Here is a 17,910-nt window from a genome sequence, read left to right on the forward strand (position 1 = left end):
GATATATGTGTTGTTCAGTTATACATGTGATAAAGAAATTCTGTAGACCGGAAGGTGCTAAAGCACAGTTTCCTAAAGTGTGTTTCCTGTGAACTGCTCTAGGAAAAGAAATGTAGTTACCCAAAACTATGTGATAAAAAAAGGATATTTTAGCTCCCTCTTAGAGAGTCATTATATCATATAGCGTATTAAAAGCTCTGAAAAATCCTATAATTAACAAGATGATGCTTACTTTGCTTAACAAACCATTTCTTAAATATATATAATCTTGTAACCTACCTTGAAAAACATGAACTGACACAAATCAGAGAAGAATTTGTGGAGAACAGAGGGGACACTATGAATAACGTCTGAATCATAATATCTGTATTGAAGAGGCAGGAGCAAGGCAAATGATACGATAAAAGCAAAAAAGTGAAAATGTAGGACTATAAATACTCCAACTAGACCTCAGTTCATACATTTCAATAGTGGGAAGTAAATTGAAAAAGCCTGTGTCTAATAATGAAGAATCTGAGTGTCAGGGTGAGGATTTCAGGCCTCAAACTCTCAGTGAACTTATTGGGAGTGATGTAACAGATGTTGGACTCCATGAAATATGCTCTTCCTCTTCTTCATGGTATCTTGGTTCAAGATGATGATAAGATTAGCCAAATAAAATGTTCAGAATACAAACAAAAGATATTTGCTATTACATGGAGCTCAGACCATTTGAAATTCATAATTTACTTAATGACCTCAAAAACATTACTATTCACCTCTAAGAATCTGCAGTACTTTGTTAATAGTACTGCAGATTTAATGGAGGAAATTATTTTTCACTTTTGGAATTTACTTAATTTTATATGATTTTAATTAACTTAAATTTAAAGAGTCACAATTGGCTAGTGGCTACCACACTGAACAATGAACATTCAAGAAAATATAATGTCCTTCTCCGTAATTCATTTTGAATTTTTCATAGGTAAAACACAAAAGAAAAAAAAATATTTAGATAGTTTTATTCCTCTAACATTATAGATGCATTTTGAAGGTTTACCTCTTTAGTTTTGGGCATCTATTATTTGTTAACACTTGCAGAAATGTTATATACATATGAGTTGTATACTAAAGGAAACATATGTTTAAAATTATAAGGATATTTCAAAGTGTGCTACATGTTTAAAAAAAGCATAAGAAAAGTTTGCATTGAAGTATGCTTCTTACAAGCTGCAATTTAGAGAGATACAAGAATTAATTTGGGAATAGCTAAGCAAATAAGAGAAATACTGTAAGATGTTTTACTCCCTGAGTGTCTGTAAACAATGTGGCTATTGATTTTCTTTTCTAGGTATTTATATTGGATTGACTGCTGTGAGTATCCTCACATTGGACGTGTTGGAATGGATGGAACCAATCAGAGTGTTGTCATAGAAACCAAGATTTCTAGACCTATGGCACTAACAATAGATTATGTCAACCATAGACTCTACTGGGCTGATGAAAATCATATTGAATTTAGCAACATGGATGGATCTCACAGACACAAAGGTTGGTCCCATAGCACAAATGATTCAGTATTTCACCAGTGCATAAAATACTCATTTAGAAAAAATATATATATATGTTTATTTATTTATTTTATATACTTTCATCAAATGCATTTCTTAATTTAAGATTACATTATTATATTCGTTTGTGACAATATTGGTAAATAAGAATTAGATATATTTATTCAGACCTTCTATAGTCATACATAAAAATCACTTTGACATTGTCAATGTTTTCTCTAATTGTGCTTTTCTAAATAGTTTTTATAGTAAATGAATGATATTTTTATAAGTTAATATATACATATATCCTAATTGAACTGAAACAGAATACTTGCTTATAAAAATAAGGTTATTATTGCAATCTGATAGGTTTCTTTTTTTAAATACTAAGTGAAAGTATAATTCTTTAAAGACAGTGAAGTAATATTTAAAAGTTATCAGTTAGACTACATACATGATTAAATTTATTGTTATGTAATCAACAGCATCAACAAAAAGTAACATGAAAAACAGCTTTCAAATTAGAGTAATGTTTAGGAAATTATTTGAATATAAATTCTATAGGTACTTTATTTTTCTATTTTTTATAACTCTGAGTAGATTATAAGACTCTAAATATAAAACAAATGAAGGAAGCAATTTGATATGGGGGAGGTAATGCTAGAATTAGGGATGGGCAAAAAGTCTTAGAGGAAAAAATAGCTGAGGATGAGGGAATTAACAAGAGCAAAGGAGAAGGACATAATAAAAAAGAATGGGATCCAGGTGAAGATGACATGAATATAACAGAAACCACAAACAATTCATGAACACTCAAAATATTTTAGATGCAGGTAGCTTTTTAAAGATTAGGTTTTTCCCAGAATGAAGAAGAGGAACAAATTTTTATTAATCTGTAGTGACCTAATGTCACCTTTGTTATTAGGTGTTTTCGTCTTCAAATATCTTGTAAAGTACTGAGAGACTGTAAAGTTTCACTGAGAGATCCCAAATAAAGTACAAGTTTCACTGAGAGATCTCAAGTAAAGCCATACATGTATGGCTTAGCTTAAGAGATTGCTTTCTTCTCTGGCAGTAAGCTTAGATCAAAACCCCTGGAAGGAGGAAAGAGGTGAAATGACAAGGAAGAGAGAATTATTGATAATTTAATCCTGTCAGGTGAAGCCCTTCAAATATATGCCAGTGTAGAGAAGAATGAAGCCACTGAATTTTAAAAAATTAAAAACTAACAGTGGGAAGGGGCAAGTGGAATTAGGGGATTAAGAGTTACAAACTCCTATGTATAAAATAAAACAGCTACAAGGATATATTTTTACAGCACAGGGAATATAGTCAAAATTTTATAACAATTTTAAATGGAGTATAATCTATTAAACTATTGAATCACTGTGTTGTACACCTGAAATTAACATAATATTGTAAATCAAGTATACCTTAATAAAAATAAATTTAAAAAATAAATAATAAAGGAGGTATACATCACTGAAGTCACACCACTCCTTAACTCTGCCCAAGTTTTTCTCAGTTGTTGTTTAAGTAAATATGTCTAACTAAAAATGCCAACAGAAAGCTTTTAGAGGTGCTTTTTTAAGGGTGGGAACAGTGAAGTATGACAAGTGTCGGATGAGTCGCTTATTTAGGTGTTGGCATTCCAATTATAAAGAAACTCATCAGGATGCAATTGGAATGAATAGTTATTTAAAGATCACTCTAGGGTTTTAATTACAGCAAAAGCAATGTTGTCAAATTAAAATTACACTTAGCATTCAGCAGTTATATCTCCTTTGAAGAATCAATAATGAAATGTTCTGCAACTTCTGTAGATGATATAATTGAGTTTTATTGTAGCAATCAGTATTTTCCCCACATAACCATTTTTAGCATGTATTTTTAGCGTGCTAAGTTGTTGTGAATGTATTACTTTGTGCTAAAATTTCACTGTACAATAAAATTTAAACAATTTTTGGTTAGATAGGTAAATATTTAAAATATATTCTAGCATCAAATATTTGCCTATTTTTGTTTGAGCCTTTTATTTGAATAACAAAAACTAGTTAAAAATGTCTATTAGAAACTATTGATTCCATCCCCTCCCCATTATTTTAAAATTATGTCAGATATGTGGATGACTAATGCTTTGAAAACTTAATACAAAATTGAATGCATGTAAATTAAGTGTCTTTCAATCACAGTACTGGTGATGACTTTTGGTAGATGGACATAGATAGCAAGAAGTGAAACTAAATTTACTGAAGAGTAAAATATTTGGCTGAAAGATATTCAGGTATGATGTTATTAACATTTAAAAATCTGATTTTTGAAAATACTTTGAGGCTCAAGGGGGGAGAAAAGGAAAGTAAAAGAGTTCCTGCCTTCAGAAATATTTTCTCCTGAAGGCTTTTTCAGAAAGACTAATGGAAAATTCACTAAGTGTCTTATTAGGCATCTGTCAATATCTGAATGTAAGCCAGTAATTACCTGGTAGTTACCAATGAGCTACTAACTGTACACAGCCTGACTTATGCCAATTTCACAACCAATGAAAAAAGAGTCATTCATTTGCAATGTCTGTAAAGAGGAATAGGATTTTTTTACTCCTTGCATTGTCCCCATAAAGACATAAAAAAAGCTGTGGTTTTCTAGTTGCATATTTGGAGGTGGAAAATGAGACTATTATAACATTACTAACTTTTGTATTAGTTTGGCCACTGACCTCTCTTCTCTCTTAACCAGACTAGTATTATTGTTCTCATTTATTCTTTTTATTAAAACTAGAGCCAGAGCTCATCAAAAGAATGGGATATGCCAGTCATGACAAAGTAATCTGAGAGTATAAAGGGTATATGAAAATTTCAGAATTACGTTTTTCTTTTAATAAGTCAAGGTTTAATAATGGAGAAAAAACTAAACCATGAGTATCACTTTACAGTTTAGAAGGTTTTTTCCCCCAAACATGTTGTGGTTTAAACCATACAGCATTTCCATAAATGAAGCATTATTTTATTACTTGCCCAGCCTAAGAATTTCTAAAAGATCTGAATTCTGTGCCTAAGCGATAGATCAGATTACCTCTGAGGACCATGTAACTGGAAAATTGCTTGAGAATTTACATCCGTCTTTCTCTGCTACCTCTTCTACCCCAACCCACCTTCTTAACAAGTCCAAGCACTACATCGTAAAATTTTAAAAAAAGAGAATTAGTCAATTTGCTATCTTGGGAACATTTAGGTGCAATCTTAGTTACATGAATCTTTCCCTAATGCCTGTGTATATTATTCTACTGGTTTTTACTCCAATAATTATATAATAATATGATATAATAATACTGTAGACTAGTATGCATACTACTGGATAACTGAGAGAGACAGTTAAATCACAGTTTCATTGTTTATTTTTTAAATTTCTCTGATTTCTTTTTTTTTAGATCTTCCCATTCATTCCTTCATTCATTCAACAAACATTTACTGTTGTCTCTTTCTGTGCCATGCATTATGTGAGGCCCTGGAGTTACAAAGCTGAATAAGTCCCTGCCTTCAAAGCACCTATAGTTTAGTGGGGGGAAGAGACTGATATGAAGGTAAAAACATAAATTAGATTGGTGTTAGCAGTATATGTACAATATTGCCAAAATGCAGGCTGGTTTAGGGAAGTGTTTGGTGAAGTGATGGGATCTTTGAAAAATCTGAAAGATGTAGGACAAGCTCTCCATATGGGGAAATGAAGGAAGGATTCATCGCACAGAGGGAACAGCATGTGCAAAAATGTAATAGAGTCTTGAAACAGTATGGGGTTTACACAATTTGTAAACTGGAAGTTGTGTAAGAGGAAGATAATGACACTAGATGAACAAGGGCAAATTGGGGCCAGATTGTGACAGGCCTTGTATGTTAAGTAATTTGGAATTTATCATATAGGTCATAGGGAGACATTGATGGCATTTAGTTGATAGAGTGCTGTTATTAGATTTGACAACAGCATGGAAAATGAAAGACCCTGGAAGGGCAACCAATTTAGAGGCTGTTAAAATATTTTAGGAGAAAACACTTGAAGTGATTATAGCTGTGGGAATGGGGATAAAGTGTTACATTCAATAGTTATTTAGCAGAATAAAGAGGAAAGATCTGTAAACTTAAAACAGCAGAAATATTGGTGGTTGAGCTGCAAATATTAAGTGAATGATTTATATTATTATCTACTTAGCCAGGGGGAAATAACTCACAGTTTGGATAACTTATGAATTTCAAATATATTTGTACATTTTTTAAAGAAATAAAAAGTACTAAACTAAGCATAACTTAGAGATTCTTCTTGAAAAGCTCTGTCTTGATGAGAGGTACATTTATTTAACAAAAGGGTCAACATCAAAGAAATTCTAAGGATATGGTTAAACATTCTTTATCATATATTTACCTAAAAAGCCTTTCTGAATACCTGATAATTTACCTAGAAGAAAGATTGCAAATGAGTGACTCTCTCTCCTCCTACTATTCCTTGAGATATAAAATAGGTGCAGTGAGAAACTTGGCATTTCAAAGTGTTCTGCAGATTGAAATGCTCAGTTTTTAAGTTTAAATCTGTTTTTATACAGAAACAGAATGATTCTAAATATATTCTAAACACAATGATTCTAAATAATAATATTCTTCTTGTAGGCCTATATTTTTGGGACTGATTTCTTACCACCCCCAAACCACAGTCCTCCTCAGAGAATTTTAGGCTTTGATGTTGGATAAGAAGTTCTAAAACTTTGTTGGAGCACGAATCTTTGAGTAAAAGGATCTTCTCAGACTGGAGAAAGAAAACCCTTAGCATCTTAAAAGAAGCTTGGGGAACCTAAGGATGAGGGTGGGTTGGGGTGGGATCCACTGTTAGAAAGCTTTTTCACCCTGAAATGTATGTGTAGCTTCACTGGGTCTCAGTTGCCTCATCCATAGAAATAAGGGTATTGGAAAAAATGGCATCAAAGGGGAATTCCAGAACTAAAATTCTAAGTCTCCCAGTTAGGTGGATCACTTTAGAATTTTTGCCAAATCCCAAAGTTTTAATTTCAGGTTAATCTCCAATTTAAGCCTGTGAGGGGTTGAAAATCTGTAATAACCAGATTTATTTCCTTAGTTAAAATCTCAAATCACCTATCCAGTCCTCAGTTCTCCCTGATTATTACTGCAAAAGTTATTAATATCTTTTAAAGTTGAGTACTTGTGAACTTACCAAATCAATAAGAGAGAAGAAAACATATGTTCTTGAGCATGATGTTGTATTAGATGTTTTGCATGTATGATTTATAATTATTATTGGCTTTCAGTGGAAATCTTCTTAGCTTAATACTGTGGTTCCAAGAACTGGAACCATCCCCTTATAAACTCATACTTTTATTAGAAGCCTACTGTGTTCAAGAAACTGCTTGATGCAATACATGCTTTTTTAGCCATTCCATCAGTGAACACTATGAGATGTGTCATTAAAGCCATTTTGCAACAAGGAAATAAGTTTAAAGAGATTAAATAATTTGTCCAAAGTCAAATAGCTCATAGTTAGAATTTGAACCCAGATCTAACTGGTTCCAAAGCCTGTTCCATTCTCCACAAGGCCCCCTTGTTTTTGAAAAGATGACTAACTGAAGATTTTTCTCTCTGCTTGTTATAGTTTCTAATAGCAACAGTTATAGCATAAACACACACCTATATATATAAAGGTATATCCATACTTGAATTTTTTCAGATTAATGTAAATAGTAGACATAGATAAATTGCAAAATATATGAGAAATAAATAAACAAAAACTTAAGCCATTAGAACATAATTACTGTAAATAAAAGAGTATAGCTCATTAAATCCAGTTTTTGTGTGTGTTTGTTTATTTGAAGGTGTGAAGAGAACAATCATGTTGCTTAAAAATGTACACCTTGCTTTAGTGGGACATTTTGATATTTCTGTTTGCTCTTTCCAAACTAACTTTATCTCCTGCCTATGGGAAAACTTCTAATCTTATTTGAAAATTTATGTCACAGAATTCCTGAAATTTGAACACAGCAAAGATCCTTTGTTATTAATTTTATGCATCCTGAAAGTATAGCCTTCTCTAATGAAATGTTTATAAAATAGGTTACATTTTATAGACATTTCTGAGAAAAATTGCAGCCCTAACCCTGCATATCTTGCTTAACTTAGAGATTTTGTTTTCCATTTAATGAAAAGAAAATTAAATACCAGAAAATTATATTTAGACCACAATTTCATTCTGACTGCTTGTATCAAAGCACATAAATTCAGATTTATTTTTCCTCATTTTTTTGTGAGTTGCCATTGAACTTGAGATAGAGAGGTAGTTTTTTGACAAAAAGACTGAAAATACTGTGTAAACTGTAATAACAAAAGGCTAAGAGCTAAGAAAAACATTGCTTGACCTTGAGTTTTAAAATTTATTTCTTCTAGTACTTTTTTTTTTCAGAATATTCTTCGAGTCACTGAATGATTTAACCTTGTGTTAAATCAGTCGGCTATGTACATATTTTATCCAGCACACTGGAAAAATATACACTCATAACTGCTAATTTCTCAGAAAAGTAATCATTGGGTATGACTCTAAACTATAGCTTATCACTGAACTTTTATTTTGTGGAAAAATTCTTTAAAGTTTCATGCTATTATGTTGACTATGACTCTTCATTTGTTTCTATACTCCTAGACCTGAAGATACTCATATTGAAGTGTCAGTATTGTATTGACAGTCCAACACTTTAGTTTGTTTATTGCTCTGGGAATCTAGTTTGTATTGTGAGGAGGCAGTTCTGTGCTTGGATTTAAAATCCAAATCATAACCCATGCAGTGATCATCTAATCATGTTGGGAAAAGAATCCAGATCTCAGTGTGCTACTGGTGAAATAGCAAAGATATATTTAGCGGGTTTTGTTCGAAGGGGGAGAAACACACTGAAAAAGACAAAGGGAGTACTTTGTGCTCCTGTATCCTGAAAGTCAGTAGCTGTTGCATTTAGGTCTTTAGAAAATGTAAATATCCACCAAAGCCCACTGAAAAAAGAGAGAGAATCTAATAAACACCACCATCCAATTTTACAATATTCTAGAGTGTTTCTTTCTTGGTAAGATATTGCATTTTAGTACTTTTGAAAAAAAATTTCCTATCATTCACAGTCTGTTACAAACAGTTGACTTCACAGGCTATTTTATGCCAATGGTGTTGATGTGCTGCTGTTTACAATACAATAAAAGTTAATGGAAGGGAGCAAAATAAAATTCAGTTACTATAGAAATGTTCCTGAACCAGTCAAATAAATTGAAATTAACTGCCATTTCTGAAAAGTTTTAGAATTTCAGTGTCAATCATATCTTTTATTTTTGTCCCTTGAATAGAACATGTTACGTTAAATTGTGTATATGTCTAAACAGGTTATTATTTTGCAAATGTCACATGCGTTCCATATACTTTTTAAAATATAACTTTAAAGAATTACCCTATATGAGTTTTCAGCCACTTTCAACAGTGTTATCCGTCCCAAATATGACATGGTGCAGCATTGGGAATTAGTAGCTTTAGTTTTTGATTAGGTTACTCTCTAATTTAGGCAAGTTGCTTTGCCACATTATAGTTCAAAGTTCTTACCCACAAAATAGGACTTCTAATCAATCAGTGATTTTTTAACATTTCTTAAAGGAATTGACTGAGGTTGGAACTGTGGGAGAGGAGGACTGTTCATTCAATTCACTCACTTATCCCTAGTTATTCCTAGGACTACTAGAACACGTTTGAAAATGCTTGTAATATGTTACACTCTTTTCTGTTTTTATTCTAGAAGCATATTTATAATTATAGGAATGTGGGACAACCAGATACTAAATTCATGTAAATGGCTCTACTTGATATCTGTTCCAAAGGCAAAGGGCTTTTCAAAGTCTTCAGCTTTCATTAGGACGCTCTAACAAACACATTCCTAATGCATATGTATGTAGAATGTCATAACTTATATTTAGTACTGATGGTCAGCTCTGAAAGTACATTTCCAAGTATCTATGAAGGTTTGTATCACCAGTAGAAAAGTCCAGAGAGTTTCAAAGCAACTGGAATGTATCTTTGCTAAGTGCATGAAACAGTGTTGTTTTGTTTACTTCAGAGATTGAAGAGCAGTGTCATCATCAAGAGACGATATTTATAGGCACAGTTTAGTTTTCAAAGTAAATGAACTATAATTTACATTGTAAACTTATAAATACTGCTATTCATTAGCAGAAATACTCTTTTTAGATATTAAATATGAAAGTGGCCATATATGACCTTATATTATGAATAATTTAAAGATATGTGAGGGAAGGGAAGGGATTAAATTATATGAAGTTGAATATTCCTAATCTATGTAGAGAGTGTATATGATTTGAGGTGACAAGGTAGACAAAAAAAGGCAAGGAATACCAGAAAAGGGTAGGCAAAGGATGCCTTCTGTCTTTTAATAATGGCTTTAATTTAAAGAAGAGCTCTAAATAATTTCTATATTTTGCCATCATACATTACATTTATTTCAAAAAGTTTCACATTTAAGTGTCCCAGTATAAACTACTGCATTAAGGAAGGACATGTAACTTTTGTCTGGACATTTGATCAGTGTCGGTATTCCAAAGGCAGCCTCATATAATAGACGCTCAAGTAGCATCAGCTCATATCTGCTATGTACTCTGACATATGCTGAATGGAAGACCTTTATTTTTCCTCCTCTTTAAGCTTTCAGTGATGGATGAACTTTTTGAAAGATCATACTTTTTATTGGAAAAAATAACTTGAACTTTTATCATCATGTTTGGTGATATTGACTATTAGTGTTTCTACCATTTGATAATGTTTTTATTGATTTTGAACAATGGATTTTGGGTCCACATGCCTGAAATTTTATTTGTAGTACTGTTTCCATTAAGCAGGGTTGTATTAAAGAGTAGGCAGGAAAAAATGTTCATGTAGGCAAATGTTAAATGGAATATTTTGTAGCCTGTTGTAGATGGTTCTGAGGAAATAATTATTTAAAAAAAATCTTCTGCAAACAGTAACACTGAAGGGGATGCCCAATTACGGACAAAGAGCAAATGTTCTTGGCACTAAGGTTACATAAAGCATACTCTTTTTACAATTTTTTTTTTTTTTTTTTTTTTTTTGCGGTATGCGGGCCTCTCACTGTTGTGGCCTCTCCCATTGCGGAGCACAGGCTCCGGACGCGCAGGCCCAGCGGCCATGGTTCATGGGCCCAACCACTCCGCGGCATGCGGGATCCTCCCGGACCGGGGCACGAACCGGTATCCCCTGCATCGGCAGGCGGACTCTCAACCACTGCGCCACCAGGGAAGCCCCAAGCATACTGTTTTTGATGGGGCATTTGTAACTAAAGCTACTGACTCAGCAGTCATTCTCTGGAAATTAGTATACTATGGCCATTTTCCCCTCCACCCACTCTTCTCCATTACTCTCTATAAACTAGAAACCATTATTCACCCACGTACTCACCACTGTCATGAATCTTCCACTTTCTTGACATGTTAGATCACTTTCTTCCATCATCTCATTTTATCATGTTACACTCCTTTTGTAGCCTTTGATTAATCTCACCTCATTTTTTGAATGCTAATTGTTTTTCTTTGTTTTATATCTTCCTTTTTGGTTTTCATGTTCTACTACTTTAATTCAGGCTTCTCTACATACCGTATTGTAAATTAGACATCTAGAAAGATATCAGGGAAAATTGTTAGTGTCAAGGTCTCTCAGACTAGAGGATTAGTGAGAATCCTGATCTTCTCTTCTGAAGACAGAAGTTTCAGTCAGGCTAAATAGTTTGCACAGTACTGCCTAGGGAATGGCTGTCATTGGTGGTTTTTGATCAAGGAAGAGAGATGCGAGATAGAAGAAATATTGGAAATATTTACTGGAGGGAGTTCTAGTTATTCTATCTTTGCCTCTTTGCCATGCTCTGTATGCTAGAAGGCGGACTTCTGTGGACTGCATCACCCCGGCTCTTTTACCTTCCAGCCTCAGATTGGATTTAAACCATGGGAAGCATTGGCAGGAGATTAGACAATGGAGGAAGCAAGAGGCCAGAATATTTATTTATCCCCTTTCCCTCCATGACCAACTACAGTGGTTTAGCAGTGGCTGAGTTCCTCTGCCAAATGTCATCTGCTTTTGGTAGGTGGCTCTTTTTCCTTAGCTACAGCTTTCACCAGCTTCTGGTATCAGATCTAGGAAAGAACTTTATCATCGGTTCCTTAGCCACACCTCTGTAAATAATTAAGAGAAAAATAATAAAACCAGTTGCATACATAAGACTGACTTCTTTCAATTAAATTCTTTTCAATTATCATTTAAAAACATGTTCTCTGTTTACTACAGGAAGCTTGGCTGTTACAGAAAAAAAGGTTGGAAGAGTTTAAAAGCAATCAGAAAAATTAGACTAATTTTGCAATTTTTCAGGTGTGAGGGAAGGTGAGACTACTTGGGACAATGACACCAAGAATAAGAAAAATGGGAGAGTCTTAAAATGTATTAAAAATCAAAAGATGATAGAATTTAATATTTTATTTGATATGCTTATTAACTTTAAAGTTTTAGGAGATTGTTTCCAAACTGTCAGCCGTAGAGTGAGGGTCAGGTTGACTTTACTGGATCATTCAGGTGTTCCAAACAATACGTAAATTCTTTATAACTAAAAGAAAAAAAATCAATATTCAAGTTACTCTTATCTTGATTCCTTAATAAAAATAACTACTGAATTTGGTGGTTGAACTTCGTTCTTCCTTTGAAAATATTTATAATAATTTTTAAATAACAAAATTAAAAATTGTTCCATATAATATTTTAAAATGACATTTACATCCTTGAAGTAAATCTTCGAGAAAAATCAGAAAACAATACGGCATTAGTAGTAAAATTTCTATTTAAGTACTAACCCACTGGGCAAAGCTATGTTGAAACTGCCATTATCCCAATGTAATATCTTACCCAAAACACCAACTATAAGATTTTAACTCAACAAGAGATGAGTACTATGTCATTGGTGCATTCTGTTCTTAAGTATTTAAACTAGGTTAGTCCCAAATATACAATTAGATTGGTATTATCCAGGAATATACTTGTTTAGCATGATAAATGATATTCCCAAAAATGAATAATCAAGAGTTTCATAATAGAGTATCTCTAACTGTGAGGCAACAGTTAAGCTGAAAGCATATTCTCGATTTCCACTTTTTCTATTTATCGTAATTACTAGGAACCTTACCAGGGTAGCAACCTACTTGACTAAAAGAGAAAAACGCCACAAAGAGTATTTCTTCGATTTATTTTTTGCCAAATATCAACTCCTTTCTTCTGATACATATAGTCTATGAAATAAAAGTTAGGAGCCTAGTGCTTGAGTGGAGTGCTGGAAACAGTACAATAAATACCGCTGTTGTACAGAATAGAGGCCTAACTACAGAAAGCAGCTTTAAAATAGGTTTTAAATATATAAGTACCTGTTAAACTGCAGCCCACACAACTGTTCTGTTTTTAGTGTCGTTTTTGTATGTCTGCTGAATACCTGTAAAATGAAAGTTTCCCTACATTTATTTTTTGCATTTTTCTTTCAATCAAACAAAAGCAGTCTTATGTATAACAGGGGGCCATATTATTTTCCTCTTAGAAAAGGATAACCATTATTCTGAGAAAACATTGACTGCTTTTTCCATAAACTCAACCATGTCTTAGTAAGAATTTGTGTTAAATATTTCTCACATATACCATCACATTTCATGTTTATATTTTATATATATTTTGTCTATTTTGTCAGCTCCACTAACTGCCAAATTACATCACAAGATTAATCTTTCTTGTTGCTCTGTAATATATGTATGTATATATAATGTATGTATATATTATGCATATATATTACAGATATGTTACATATGCACACATACCTAATACATGCACATGTGTATATACACACACATATAGATGTACATAATACACATATCTATAAGGTGAAAATAAGTATATAAATAGAGATACAACCAAAAGTAAGCAAGTTTATTTTTCTCATTCTGAATCAGGAACGTTTCCCATACCAAAATATATAATGCTTTGGCTTGGAACATCTCATTTACTCCCAATGTAGGTTGAACTCTTTGTGTTGATGGAAAAACAAACACAGCATCCATTCATTTATACTTATCATTTATCAGTTACCATATAGCAGTTTTTTCACAGAAACTTAAGCAGATAGTCAAATAACTCTCATAAGGAGATTTTAGGTCCTAAAGAGGAAATGAGGCATACTGCCAAGTTATGGGTCAAACCCCAGAAAAGGCAATATGTAAAGATTCTTCTTTGTTTGTTTTGCTCTCTTTCATTTTACTTGATTTTTATTGGCATTGGTCGTGGTGTTAGGGAACATGTCACTATCTCTTAAAGAGTAGCTTGTTGGAGCCACTATAGTGTTACAGATGTATGAGACTAGATTTCTTTTGGTTAACATAGTTGGTGTTTTTATTTCATTTCTTTTCTCTAGAAGGAATACTCTGGTGGTTGTGTTTGATGCTTGCTGTTTGGGAAATAAGTATGTTTACCAAATGAATGGGCTTGGAATAGGCTTGTATAAAGATCCTAGTGTTAGTCCTGTTTTTCTTTGTCAGTATCAAATAAGGAATTGAATCAAACAGATTCAATTCCTGGGAAAATGGACTACTTTTCTTCACTTTAACCTGACTTTTCTACATTCTTTGTACATCCAGCTGTGTGCCAAAAATAAGAGTTCATTTTTCTGATCTCTATACACTTATATTGATTACCTGATAACAGAGGGTTTCTGGTGACCAATCACTACAAACTTAGAGATAGCAAACTTGCCCTGTGCTTAAATTGTCTCATGTCTGAAAATCATATGCAGTGTAATTTCATTCAAGTAATTAAATAAAATGATTTTCACATGGAGCTTATGAAATTAGTCCCATTGTTTTATATACTTGTATTAGTTTGCTAAGGCTACCACAAACTTGGAGGATTAAGCAACCGAAATGTATTTTCTTAGTCCTGGAAGCTGGAAGTCCCAGATCAAGATGTTTGCAGGTTTGGTTTCGCCTGAGGCCTCTCCCTTTGGCTTGTAGATAGCTGTCTTCTTGCTGTGCCTTCACCTGGCCATTTCTCTGTATGTGCACACCCCTGGTGTCCCTCTCTTCTTGTAAGAGAAGTTATATTGGATTAAGGTCCCACTCTGAAGACCTTAATTTAATCTTACTTCTTTAAAGGCCCTATCTTTAAATACAGATATATTGGGGTCTAGGGCTTCAACATATGAATTTTGAGGGGACACAATTCCATAACCACACTTTACCTTACTAGGATGGCTTTCTTAAAGGCTAGTAGGTAAAGTGGCAAAGAACTCAGCAGCCAGCAAATCCGATTTAGATTCAAATACCAGCATCTTCATAGTTTTCTCCGTCCTCTCTGGTCAAATTACTTGTTTTCCAAATCTTAGTTTTCTTATCTGAAAGTGAGGTCAACTGTTTCATGATAGAGTTGTTTTGATTATTAAATTAAATAGGTGTACAAAGTTGATATGTTACTATGGGGTTTCTCAATCTCAGATATGTGGGCCAGATAATTCTTCCTTCTGAGACCAGAATGGCCTCCCCCACCCATTAGAGCCAAGGGCCTACTTTCTGGCACCCATGGGCTGAATAAATGTCAGCTCTAGTTATTGAATAGTTCAACAGACTGTGCTATTTTTGAGATGGTAATAGGCAAGTTCTTACAATAACTTCACTTTTTGTACAGAAGCTAATTGAATCTCTGATGGACTGACATTATTTTAAAGTGACGATTAATTTTTGAATCCCTATTTAATGATGTAATTACTTGCTTAACATCTAAGGAAATCTGAGTTGAATGTTTCTGAGACTTTCAATTTTTTCTGAGGATTTTTATTTTCTTTTGAAAAGTTTCAAACATACACACATGTTGAAAGATTGCTGTAATGATCACCTATTACCAAGAGTCACCCAATTGTTAACATTTTGCCACATTTGTTTATCTTTCTGGAATGAATTTATATAGTCAAAGGGGGAGAGTGGGCATAGTTTGCATAAATAACTCAGACATGATTCATTCTGGTAAAATGTCCTACTTTTCATCTTTCTTTATTCAATTCTACTTATCATTGTGGCAATGGGCTCCATGTCTGGGAATTACACGGATAATTCAGTTTGAATATCTGCATCAAAAGTGTGCACATCTGGATTTTTCTTGATTTTTTTATATCCTTCATATGCATAGTATCTCTTCTGAGATGGATTTCTGGCTAGACACTACATTATTTATAGTAGTCAGTGGCTTAAAGTGTCACCCATTTGAAGGAGTCTTAACTCTTTTATTTCTGTATTTTCTGAGTCATAGTGAATTCTCTGATCACATTTGGCCTGAGTAAAAATAGCAAATTGGTAGATTTAAAATTTCTACTTCTAGTTAACAATATAAATGTACCCAGCATCTTAAAAATAAGGCTGTAAACCTCCCTAGAAAAAGTGAATTATATTTTAAATGTTGATAGTTTTTCAGTTACTGCTGAATGAGGAATATGCCAAACATAAATTCTGTCATTATGTTCTAATATATAAAAAAGTACATATTACCTGAATTATAGTACCTTTTCTCATTAACGAACATTTTGCAGAATTTTTAAAAGTAGATCTAAAAATTTATATAGAGAAATATATTGGAATGTTTGTGCAAATTAGGGAATTTCAATTTTCTTTATTTATTGCTTTTTTTAAAAAAAAATGAAGAACCCTCTATCACATTTTAAAATTATTTAACTCCAAACCACCAAACAAATTTATTACATCTTATTTGCCAGATAGGACCCTGGAATCTCTTGAAAGAAAAATTTACGTTTGTGAAGCTCAATCTACTGTTTACATTTAAACCCAGTCCTCTAATGAATGTATAATTATAAAACAATTTTAATCTGCAACAAAGCAGTTTTATAATTGTTAAGTCTGCATGATGCATTGTTATTTGTCACATTTATATATTTCTCCATCCCTATCCCAGCTTATTTTGCAAGCAAAAATACTCATAAGATCTCAGTGACTAAAATGGTTAATAGTAGTCATAGTCACTCTATCTCCAGGTAGATAGACATTTCATCCTGGATATATAATTTAATCCATTTAAAAGTGAGAGAAAGCAGTACAATGACCTGTGGATTTAAGGAGGATATAAGTTAGAAACAACTGATGGAGATATACATATATATATAAGTTTTAAATGTTGGATGTTATTTGTTTCTGGTGAAGCAGCCATTACTTGTAAGCAGGATTGAATTCATTTTCTTCCCAGTGGTTGAACCAATCTAAATCTGAGCAAAGCAACCTCCTGCGCCAGATCCTGCATTCTCTTAACCGGTAATAAAGAACCTTGCCGGCTTGACAGGTTGTCACAGCAATTATTCACACGAAGTTCTGTAGCAGTTGTATCTGTCAGCCCATGTAGTATTGAATATTTTAACTGGCAGTCTTCCAAGACTGAACATTAATGTTACCATCTCCTATTACAGTCCCTAATCAAGATATTCCAGGGGTGATTGCACTAACATTGTTTGAAGACTACATCTACTGGACTGATGGGAAAACCAAGTCACTCAGCCGTGCCCATAAAACCTCGGGAGCAGACAGACTCTCACTGATTAACTCATGGCATGCCATCACAGATATCCAGGTGTATCATTCTTATAGACAACCTGATGGTAATTATTCTTTCCATGATTTCCATAAGTGCATCAACATCTTTTAGTAACATTCCATTTTTGTTTCCTTTAAGGTTAAGTGTAAATTTATTTTTGAGAAAGATTACCAGATTTGACTGCTTAGCATAATTGTATAGAATAAATTCAGTTGATATCGAATACTGCTGTTAAGGGATGTGGTTAGAAGCTCAATAATAGTACAAGAATTATTGATTTGTTGAAATCATATTAACCTGAAATGACATTAATACATGTAGTCGGAGAAGTGAAGACTGCATTCTTGAAATCATTTATTTACAAAATAGTTATAGGATCCTAGTTTCTGGACTTGCTAGGTGAAAGGAACTATATTTATGTAGCTCTAAGGCTCTAAAAATGAGAACTGTATCAAGTTTGCTTAAGCATACGTCTAGTGGGAATTCTATCAGGCCATATGGAATAAAGTTTTGATTTTTTTTGCTACCCAGTATACTATTACATGTAGACCATCATTTCATTATTTTATTTTACATTTATATTTTTAAACCTGTGTATATACTCATCCAAAATACTTTTAGTCTCTGTTTGTTTTTCTGATGGACACTTTTTTCCTAGTAAAATACTTTCTAT

At 33.1% G+C, this 17,910-nt stretch overlaps 1 protein-coding gene across 1 annotated transcript in view; it reads left to right on the forward strand.

Moving 5' to 3' along the window:
* The window catches only part of LRP1B (LDL receptor related protein 1B), a 1,461,391-nt gene that overhangs the window by 1,221,308 nt on the left and 222,173 nt on the right, over positions 1–17,910 (forward strand). The window contains 2 exon segments of the mRNA XM_032636635.1: positions 1,331–1,530; positions 17,113–17,301. Of these exon segments, the coding sequence (XP_032492526.1) occupies positions 1,331–1,530; positions 17,113–17,301 (389 nt within the window).

The sequence above is a fragment of the Phocoena sinus genome, chromosome 7 (assembly GCF_008692025.1).
Source record: "Phocoena sinus isolate mPhoSin1 chromosome 7, mPhoSin1.pri, whole genome shotgun sequence".
Taxonomy (NCBI): domain Eukaryota; kingdom Metazoa; phylum Chordata; class Mammalia; order Artiodactyla; family Phocoenidae; genus Phocoena; species Phocoena sinus.